The following is a 10,690-nucleotide window of genomic DNA, read 5'->3' as shown; positions in this document are numbered from 1 at the left end:
CATTTCTGTTTCTTTAGTTCGTTTTTATTTCCTTTTTTGGACTTTTATTGCTTTCCTGTACATTTACATTTATTTAGGGAAATCTGTTCCCAGATCAGTTTTCTTAGATTTTGACTGATGAGTAAGAGCTGCATTTCTGCTCTGCTTCATGCTCGTATGTGTGTGTGATGTCCTCTATGTGCTTCATACTCGTGTGTGTGTGTGTGTGTGTGTGTGTGTGTGTGTGTGTGTGTGTGTCTTTGCCACCACTAATTGTATCAGAATATTTTTATCCCATCACTTTTTTTTTTTACCGTTGTGCACCCTCACCATTAACATTTCAGAATTCATTCAGAGGAGGTGCAGTCAAAGTCAGATAACTACTGTCTGCTCTGTCTGCCTCACTGTCTGATTGTCTGTCTGATTGACTGTCTGTTTGATTGACTGACAGACACAAGCATGCCCAAACACAAGCATCCTCCCCTACACCCACGGTGTGGTTTTCTGCAGACTGACTCTCATTACAAGCATAATACTGTGTCCCACAGGGCTGAGAACCAGACCTTACCGGCTTAAGATCCCAGCCTTCTGAGAAAACTAAGAAAATTAAAGACTAAAAACACTGAACATTTTTGATCTTTTGGACTTCAGATATAATGTACATCATAAATAGGATGGTGTAAACATGGAGTCTGTGTTGATGGTTGTGTTTGTTTCTATTTAATACACTTCAGTGTAGATGTGGAGCTTCAGTTACTCCATTGGGTTTAGGGTGGGTGGGCTGTTTCTGAGATGGCAGTGTGGGCACATTGGCTGGTGACGTGGGTGTGTTGGCTGGCGAAACCAGAACATTTTCTAATGACCACAGTGCTGAGGGCTCGTTGAGGTTGCATTCCATCCAGATCATCACCACAAACTAGTGAAAGCATGAGGTGGCTGGACGGCAGCATCAACATCTTGGATTACAAGAAAGCTATGGTCGGAGACTCCAGGCTCTGAAACTTTATATGCAGAAGGCTGACTGAAAGCTTTAGAAAATAAGAAATTCTTGAGCCTACATTTACAAATTTGGAGTTTCTGAGTCTCAGATTGATGCTGGAAGGTTTTTCTATAACTGAGGGGCTTTATAGGAGAATGCGGTCCGTCCTGCTGTATTACTAATTTTAGGGACTTCGAGGCACTTATTGCAAGAAAATTAATCAGCATCCTGTTGTTTATTTCCTCTACAAAGTTCTCAATTTTGTTAATAGTATGGGCATCGTCAGGATTTGAGGATGTATACAACTGAATATCATCCACGTAACAATGGAAGCTAATGCCATGCTCATGAATAATTGTGCCTAATTGTAGCATATATAATGAGAATAATATGGGACCCAGTACTGACCCTTGTGGGACACAAAAGCTTACTTTTGCGAGCTAAGAGCATTCATTGTGTACAAGGACAAATTAATAGTGTTTTGTCAGACAAGATTTAAAGCAAGAGAGTGCTTGACCTCTAATGCCAGTGAGTGTTTCTGCCTATCCAGTAAGATGTTGTGGTTGATGGTGTTGAAGGCAGAATTAAGATCTAAAAATATAAGAAAAGAGATGTTAACCCTTTGTGGTCAATACAGATGCTGGTGTGTCAGTGTTGATATTTTGCAATATTTTTATTAATATCTTTGCAATAAGACAGCATGCAAATATGGTTCAAATATTTCCGGAATCTGTGAAATCTAACATTTCAGTTTTGTCGATAGTAATAGAATAAAAAGCCCCCGAGAGGTTATATAAGTTAAGATGCATGCCATCTGCTTCTAACCCCATGATTTGCGTATTCGTGTCATTCAGGTCTTATCCATTTAATCACCGTGTGATTGCTGAATTTGAGTGTCTATCTCTGTGAAATTAACCACTAAACAATGAGGGGTTTGATTCCTTTGATGAAGAGGAATGAGAAAATGAAAGAGATTGATGCCTAAATAAAGGTCATTTTACAATATCGTTACAACAGAGGACTTGGCCACAGTCATGTTTAGGCATGATATCTGCTACTATCTAATTAACAATCCAAAATTCATGAAATTGATTTTTAATACAATGACTTTTGACAAACTCGACTGTCCAATAATAAATGTCCATTAGTAAATGTTTACTTTGTTGTAGAGTTTTTTGTGTAAAAGTATGGTAGTTTAGTATAGATTAATAGATATGTTTTGGCCATACTGATCATTGTTCTGTGCAGCTGAGACTTTTCAGTTTTTTGCCCTTTTTTTGGCTTTAGTTGTAATGCTCAGATTTCACTTGCGCACACGAAGCTTGATATGTAAAATAAAATCGTTGTTCAGTCACGTTTTATTTCAGTCTATCTGAGATTTAATGAGTGATAGACCACACTTTACTCAGAGAACAATTGTAAAATAGTTATTTTGGACATTTATTACACATTTCTATGCTACTTTATTCATATATTTCAGTCCTTTTTTGAACCAAACACTTTGGTAAACTTATTTCAAACATCAAAACAAATGGTTCATGAGTAAAGGTATGTTTATCACATGAAATATTTGATACCTAATGGTACCTCATTAGGAAGAGAGCTGAGATGGTCTGAACATTTTGATATGAAACATGGGTGTCATGCTAATAAGTAAAAATCTTTGAAAGTGAAATTAAGAAAATGGGTAGAAACAGGGAAAATGTCCTGAGAATTCAATGGGGTAACAGAATCTAAGAAAACACAATTGTTTCTCTGATATTTCCCATCTTGTCATTAAAAATCTTCAAAAATCTTATTACTGCTGCCTTCCTGAGGTATTAGGGACTGAAGTATAATTCCTAGTTAGTTTTGATACAGTATTAAATAGGAATCTTGGCTTGTTTGTTTTTCTATTAGAGCTGATGTAGTGATTTTGCCTCAGTGAGGGCATGCTTATATTCAATAAGGCTATTTTTCCATGCCACTTTAATTACTTACCTCCATTATTTTGACATTTTTGTTCCGTGATGCACATACTACTTACCTCCATTATTTTGACATTTTTGTTCCGTGATGCACATACCAGGGATCCATTATCTTCTTACTCATTATTTTTGGTCAAGATGATGCAACCTTATCTAAAGTTATATGGAAAGAGTTCAACATGCCTGGTTACACACTCAAGCCCTTCTGGAGCTACAGTTAGATCGATGTTCAAGTCTGGTGCCAATAAACCCAGCTACAGGAGCAGATGTAATCATTTGTTTATTTTTGATAACGGGTGAATAGCATGGTTCAAATACACTTCATATTCTATAAGGAAGTGGTCAGATATTGTCTCACTTTGAGGGAGTATTGTAAAACTGTCTGTCAATACCATGAGAGAGGATTAGGTCTAAAGTGTGGTTACAATTATGCGTAGGCCCCACTACATTCTGAGTCATAACCATGGAATCAACAATTGATTAAATGTTTATTTTAAAAGAATCATGAATATTGAAATCACCAGTGATAATTGTCTTGTAAGTTGATAGTACTATTCTTGATAAGAAGTCTTGCAGGAACTCTTAGTAGGGACCTGGGGGGTAGTAGACAGTAATTAACATTAACATTAAATGCAAACCAGGGAGCATACATACTGTTACACTGAGAAATGCTGAAAATGTTAACTTTAAATGTGTGTATGCAGAGAAGCTGGAAGATGAGGTCATGGGTTTAATGGAAGAAGCTTCTCCTTAGGTGCTTTCTAGATTGCAGCTATCTAAGCAGGTGTTGTTGTTGGTGTGTGTGGGGGGGTTCTTTTTCTTATTATATTTCTGCACTAGCTGGTGTAGGTGTCAAGTAAGATGGTTAGTTAGGGTTAAGTTTAGGGTTAGGTTAGGGTTAGGGTTCTGTTAGGGTTAGGGTTAAGTTTAGTCTTAGGGTTAGGTTAGATTTAAGCTTAGGGTAAGGTTTGTTTTAGGGTTAGGTTTAGGGTTGGGTTAGGTTAAGGTTAGGGTTAGTTTAGTGTTAGGGTTAAGTTTAGGGTTAGGATTTCATTTAGGATTAAGTTTAAGGTTAGAGTTCATCAGAACTCACTGCCCTCTGCAGGGTGCTGCAGTTACTGTACCGTTTAGCAGTGTGCCTAGTGAGGATGCTGTATGTACTACTGTTTTCAAACAATATGCTAAATATATCCAGTATTCTTATATGATCTAATTGTTTAAAACCCAGACAATCAATTGTGAAAATTAATTTTTAATTGAGTTCTCATGTGCATCTGTACTACTGGGGCTAGTCAACTGACAAATTGTGGAACCTTACAGTAAAATTGTATGTAATGTACAGTTAACCAACCAGCACTAGTTACCTGAGGGCACATCTTGAAAATATGCAACCACATGAGTATGACCTGATGTCCGCTAGCATTCTTTATGCTAGCTGGCGTTATAGGAGTTCTAGCATCAATAATGTAAGTAGCCTACTTTTCTGTTTTTTATAGCACTTTATTGTAAATAAATAATAGATTGTTTGTCTGGAGCCACTGGGACACCCTCTCCACTTCAACCATATAGGCCACCTCAGCATCATCTCATTAAGCCTACCACCACAATGTCATCGGCAAACTTCATGAAGGTATTGGATGGTATTGGAAGGCTACACAGCTATATGTGTAGAGAAGACATCAGAGGGCTTTGAAGAGCCTTAGGCAGCAGCAGTATTGCAAATGTGAGAAAATGTTGGAGGTGACACCACCTGTAATCCTGAAGAATGAGCTCCCGAACCCTACTGAGCTGAGGGTTATTAAAGGCTGTGAGTTATTTTGTGTTATTAAAGGCTGTGAGAGAATCTGTACATGAAAATCTGCACTTGATTAAATTCAAATCAAGCTGCACTTGTCTTTAATAGCTTGAGTCCTGGTTAAGACAAGCAGAGATTAACCAAATCTTGTGGAAATCCTTCTTGGATTGATTTGGGTTTGATTTGATCTTTTGCACATGTAAATATTTTTTTAGACACATTTATTTCATTTTACAGTATAACGTTGCTAGGAAATGGGACAAAAATAGATACATTGTGTCAATAGATACATTTAATCTCTGTGTGTGTTCATTCTACAGGTGACAGTTCAGGTTCTGAATCAACTGATTCAGAAGATCCGTGAAGACCTGCCCAACCTGGAGGCCAGTGAGGAAACTGAGCAGATAAATAAACACTTCCACAACACACTGGAGCACCTGCGTCTGCAGAGAGAGTCACCGGAGTCCGAGGGACCTGCGTACGAGGGGCTTGTGCTGTAGGATGTGTATATGCGCACGCGCGCACACACACGCACACACACGCACACACACGCACACACACGCACACACACACACACACACACACACACACACACACACACACACATATATATATATATATATATATATATATATATATATATATATATATATATACACACATATACATACACAAGTGTGCACACATACACACATTCTCCATTTGTTTGTGTATACACACTCACACAGAGAGAGATGGTATGTATATACAACAATACCTGCACCGGGGGTTTCCAGCCTGGGGGAATTAAATTCAACCCTGTCTGTCATCTGTATGTTTATCTCTCTGGTTATAATTTTTCCCCCCCTCTGTCTCTCGTCAAATTTGTCAGTCATTCCGTTGTACTATCTTGAGTGTGTGGCATAGTCTTTGCTTTGCAGCCCCTTTTCTCAAGGTTTTCTCAGAGTGTCCTTGTCATCCTTGTCTGGAAGAGAAAAGGGGCGCAGATAAACCCAGACATCACCGAAGCTGTTTTTGCTTTAATGTGAGCCGTGTGTTACTGTGTGAAAACATGTCCAGTTAGCCTGTGATGCACTGTGTCCACTCTGCAGTCAATACTGGCTGCGTCTTTGTTTGGTTAAGAGACCTGCATCTGTGTAACTGTTTTTTATTGCCCTCTCTCTCACACTCTCACGCTCTCTACCTATGCTTTTGTACACTTCATTTCTGTGGCAATGTTTATTTTTGTAGAGACTATGCTGGAGTAGAATGTTAAATGGCAAGTTTTTTCAAATACTAGGCACATTGGGTTTTACACAGAGTGAAGGCAGACGTGAGAATGTGTGGGTTAAAAGAAGTGTGTCTGACTGCCAGTCTTTAAAAAAGGAAAACCACCTCTCGTTACTCGTTACTTTCTTTTCAAATCATGTTTACTTCTCCTTCCATATATTATATGTATAATCTAATTGTAAATCAGCTAAAACAGAATAAATATCATTGATTTCATGACATTTGCACAAATAAAATATTAACCCCATGTTTCTTTGCACAATTTTTTTAAGAAGAAAGTAGCATAGTTTTTTCTTCCATAATGAAAACTTGATTTTGTATTTTGAGGTAGATCTTATTAATATTTGTGAGTTAATGGGGCTGTGGGTGATGTGTAATGAGTTAATGGGGCTGTGGGTGATGGGCTGGCACTACAGGACTCCTGCTTTGAGGGTGGGTCATTGAAGTTAGGTGCATCTTTCCTCTTTTTCCTTCCTGACCTTTAATAGAGAGTCCATGGTTAATAATTGCTTCATAATTATTTTCTTGCTGTGTGTGTGTGTGTGTGTTTTGTTTTTTTTTCTAAGCACACACGTTTAGGTTAAAAATAAAATTCACCACAAGGCGCGCTGTTAGTGCTGACATACACAGACACCGACACTATGGCGCTTTACATAAATGACCATGTGTCCATGTCCCCCAAACCCTGTGTGCCTTTCTTTCTTTAAGCATGGAGATACTGCAACTGTTTGGTTTTTTTTTTTTTTAGAACGCTGTGACTAAAGTGACTTTACCTCTTGATAAACATCACTAAAATAGCTACACTGCACACACACAAAAAAAGACATTTCAATGACTAACATGGGCTCTGTATTTAGCAACTGAAAATTTAAACAGGGTCTTACTGTATTAACCAATCAGGCAATTTCTACAAGAAACTATACAAAAAACTAAAGATGTATGCACTGAAAACTTGCAGCAAACCTGAATTCCTAAGAGATTGGATATGAACACAGTGGGTTTACGTATCTACTTGGCCTGTATTTTAACTTCTAGTAACTGATGTATGTGCAACAGTTTAGAGACTTTGTGAGCAAGCAACCTTGCATAAACGAGTGAGTCATGCATTTCTGGGTGCTTGTACTGTGGTTGCTTGTTGCCAGGGAAACTACTTTGCACTTTGCCTTTTGGAGCTGTCTACAATGGGATGGGGGGGGGGGGGGGGGGTTGTAAACAAGACAAGGAAATGCCATCTGACAAAGGGCATGAATCACTATTTTAAATCTGGATCTATACATTAAGCCTGAGCACAACTCCCAACAGCTTTCTGCTTAGGACATGACATGAAAAAAAATCAATATTGCAAATGAACAATAATGAGTTGTTAACAGCAACATCACAGCAGCAGTCAGAAGTGGAAGCCTCAAAGATAACCACAGAACTTTAACCCAGTTTCAGCAAAAACTCAGGCTTTAGGCTTCATTCCGTATCTGCCATTTAGAAACATTTTGTAACCAAAGAGAAGAGTCGAGCTGCAATTAGCAGTTTTAGAGCACTGAAAGGATGGCATGGGGTTTTGTTGCCCCTCTGGTATAACCTTTTATGTACTTGGGAGGGGGAGCTGGTGCAAGAGCTCCTCATTGCTTAATCCCATACGTTAAACATGAAAGTGGGTTAATTCTTGAAGACTGTTCCCTGAGAAACATGGTATAGAATACTGCATTGGTTCTCCAATAAGTACAAATAGGCTCCAGTCCTGTTTTCATTTTTGTCTGGTCATTTTCAAGGTCATTATCAGGTTTTAATTTTTAAAAAAAGGAGACCTGAACGCATTGTCATAGTATCTGAATTGTATTTTGCACTCTCTGTGGACATTGTACGAGACGTTTGAAAGGCAGCTGTTCCTAAAGTCGCTGACCGTTATGCAGACCTGCACTTCAGATATGCACTTAAACCAGACCCGTGCCTAGACCTTACTGCACTGCTCAATCTAACTTGTTTTTTTTTTTAAATATATATAAAAAAAAAGATTAGCTACACATGATTTGATCCTAAAGACTTTATATCGTCATATAAACACTCACCACCTTTCTTAAAATTAGTTGAGAAAATACACATTTTCTGGAAACTGTGTATCAATTTGCCAGGCTACAAGACAGAAGGACGCGGTAACATTTGACGAGATATAAGAAAGAAAAAAAAAACATGTTAAACGTACACAAAGTCAAAGATTACATTTTACGACTGTTTTTCAAGTTCACAAAACTGACGAAAATAAACAGCGTTTCCACAAATCAAATACTGAGAAGAGATAAGTAAACATCGTTGCGCAAAAGTCAAAAATGAACACCTCACAGAGCTCCGTCTTGTTTGACTGCCTGTTAGTATTTTTGATCCACGTAATGGGGTTGGATTTTTATTTTACTCGGGCAGAGTAATTTGCTGAACGCTCTTCTGAAGCTGGTGTGGCATAGAGGATACAGGACAGGATTGATGGAGGAGTTAACCCACAGAAGCCAAAATGATATCTCGTACAAATAGTGCTGTACGCACTGTCCGTGACATGCCGCGCGGATTATCATTAGCAGTGTGTATGGGGCCCAGCACAGACCAAACACGCAGACTATTACCGCCAGAGACTTTGCTACTTTCTTGTCCCTGGAAAGGCGAAAGCGGTTGGCCAGGGTGGTGGACATGTCGTGACGGTTTCGATGCACGCCACACGGATGATCCGCGTAGTGTAGTCGTGTCTCGTTGGTGGTATGCACTATGTCCCCAACCTGCAGCGGTGAAAGGTCCGGTATAGCGCTGATCCTTCGGTTCAGCCGGCCGGGGTTGTCTGCCTCAGTTGATGAAATTTTGCCGTTGGATAATCGACAGCACTTAGATCTTGAATGTATATCTACAACGCTGCTTGCTTCGGCTGGCCTTACGAAGAAAACGCGTTGCACGTCCGGCGCTCCGAACGGCTTCACCTCACAACTCCGGACGCGCACACAGGTCGACTGCTCCTCTCTCACTACACACCGGTTGCGAATGTTGATGTAAATGCTAAGGTTGAAATATGTGACACTTATGAAAGGCGTGAAAAACTCAACAGTGGAAGCAGTCATCAGAAAGTACCAGTTGAAATAGAACTCTGCATAGCACTCTCCGTTTGGTACCACGCTTCGTCCGGCGATATGCTCCCAGCTGATAATCGCTGGCCCGTAGAGCAGGAAAGCTGCGAGCCAAACGCACAGCATCTTCAAAACAGCCTCACGAGTTACGCCTTTTTGGCAGCGGTAACTAACCTGCAATAGAGAAGTATTTTGATTTAAATACTTACATACTACAAATTATTTATGAATGTGGTCGTCTTTAAGCGTATTTGTTTACACTGGAAAAAAAGTTATTCATCGTGGACTGTTTTTTTTTCCCCCAGATTACGATCTGAGATTAATCATGCTATTTCTATGTGCATTTTCACACTCGTGTGAAGGGGACAATTGCATAATTTTTCTTGTCCGCAGTTTTATAGTTACGGTTTGAAAACGGATCTGTGAAATGGAGCCACAATAAGCGCATTTATTGATTTTATGCCTTGGAGTGTACTTACCGCTCTTGTGACGGACAGAAACCTGTCGAAGCTGATGAGAACGATGTTAAAGACCGAGGCTGTGCATAGCATGTAATCCACCACCAGCCAGAGTTTACAGAGACCTCTGCCTAGTCTCCATTCCCCCGTCAACACATAGGGAATGTACACTGGGATGCAAAACCCTCCTAGCAGGCACATGTGCATTCACTATTACACAACATACCTCTATAAATAGCAATCTTATTCTAAGGATCATAAAAATCACTTACCGACCAGAAAATCCGCTATGGCCAAATTTAAAAAGAAAAAGTTGCCTTGGGTGCGCAAACTTTTTTCTACTACAAAGGCCAAAATGACAAGCGCATTGCCAAGAACTGTTGCGAAGACTAAGAGTGTCATAAGCACGGTCAAAAATACAGATGTTGTTTGAGAAAACTGTCCATATTGCGCACGCCGGTTGTCGAACGTTTCCAGCTCACCAAGAGGCGTTCCGTTATCTCTGTCTTGCACGGACCAATTAGACAGCTGTGGATACCCTGATTTCCAGGCGGAGGAAACTGGAGTGGGTACCCCAAAGCTGCGTCCCATTGCTAATAATGAAGATTGCATGTTTGCGCTGCTGTCTCCCGTCTGCCACCAGTTACGCACGTTGACCGTGCGTAAAGGCTGCAGCGACATATATGGATTAGTGCTTATGATAAAGCAGAACTGAAGGCACAAGCAGAAAACCGAGCTTTATAGCGGGAGGCAGTGCAGCGCGTTTATTGGCTGGTGGCAGAGCGCCGATGTTCCGAGTATGGTGACGGGGCGGGCTCGTGTGTTATGTTGAAGGGACAGAAGGCTTTACATCGTCATAATTTTTGTCTTTAGAAGTGCACAAAACACTCAAATAACAGCAATGTTTTCCTTTTATAATGTTATCACCATTTTCAAAAACTGACGTGATTCAAAGGTATGAGATTCATTGTCTTTCAAATAAATACATTTAACAAATGAATGTAGCTTTTAGAAGTCACCATTCTGCGAAACCTGTAGATTTGCTTTTTTATTAGCTGCTACTTGAAGATTAACTACAAGAATTTAGTGTATTTAACAAACTTACAGATAATGTAGACATTGCATGTGCTAGACATGTTTTATAT

General features: G+C 39.6%; 2 protein-coding genes across 3 annotated transcripts in view; one reads left to right on the top strand and one right to left on the bottom strand.

The window, feature by feature from the left end:
• vps35 (VPS35 retromer complex component) overlaps positions 1–6,236 on the top strand; it is a 39,680-nt gene extending 33,444 nt beyond the window's left edge. For both annotated transcript variants that reach the window (XM_035520748.2, XM_035520749.2), the window contains exon 17: positions 5,041–6,236. In XM_035520748.2, the coding sequence (XP_035376641.1) occupies positions 5,041–5,220 (180 nt within the window). In that variant the 3' untranslated portion in view covers positions 5,221–6,236. The remainder of the gene's footprint in view (positions 1–5,040) is intronic.
• A 1,776-nt stretch (positions 6,237–8,012) lies between these two features.
• On the bottom strand, positions 8,013–10,316 carry hrh3 (histamine receptor H3). Its single transcript, XM_027028284.3, has 3 exons — positions 9,818–10,316; positions 9,567–9,733; positions 8,013–9,261 (listed from the first exon to the last, which is right to left on the bottom strand). The coding sequence occupies exons 1-3, from the start codon at positions 10,224–10,226 to the stop codon at positions 8,350–8,352; spliced, it is 1,488 nt and encodes a 495-aa protein (XP_026884085.2). The 5' UTR covers positions 10,227–10,316; the 3' UTR covers positions 8,013–8,349.
• Positions 10,317–10,690: the final 374 nt, after the last annotated feature.

This window comes from Electrophorus electricus, chromosome 23 (assembly GCF_041902795.1).
Source record: "Electrophorus electricus isolate QZ-2024a chromosome 23, ASM4190279v1, whole genome shotgun sequence".
Taxonomy (NCBI): domain Eukaryota; kingdom Metazoa; phylum Chordata; class Actinopteri; order Gymnotiformes; family Gymnotidae; genus Electrophorus; species Electrophorus electricus.
Note: the sequence above shows the minus strand (reverse complement) of the source record. Positions and strands in the feature narration are given on the sequence as shown.

Coding starts and splice junctions, on each gene's coding strand:
- hrh3 (XM_027028284.3), bottom strand. CDS start 10,226: ATGTCGCTGCAGCCTTTACGCACGGTCAACGTGCGTAACTGGTGGCAG. Junction 9,734..9,817: donor CATAGCGGATTTTCTGGTCG/GTAAGTGATTTT, acceptor TGTGCCTGCTAG/GAGGGTTTTGCATCCCAGTG. Junction 9,262..9,566: donor TTCTGTCCGTCACAAGAGCG/GTAAGTACACTC, acceptor TCTCTATTGCAG/GTTAGTTACCGCTGCCAAAA.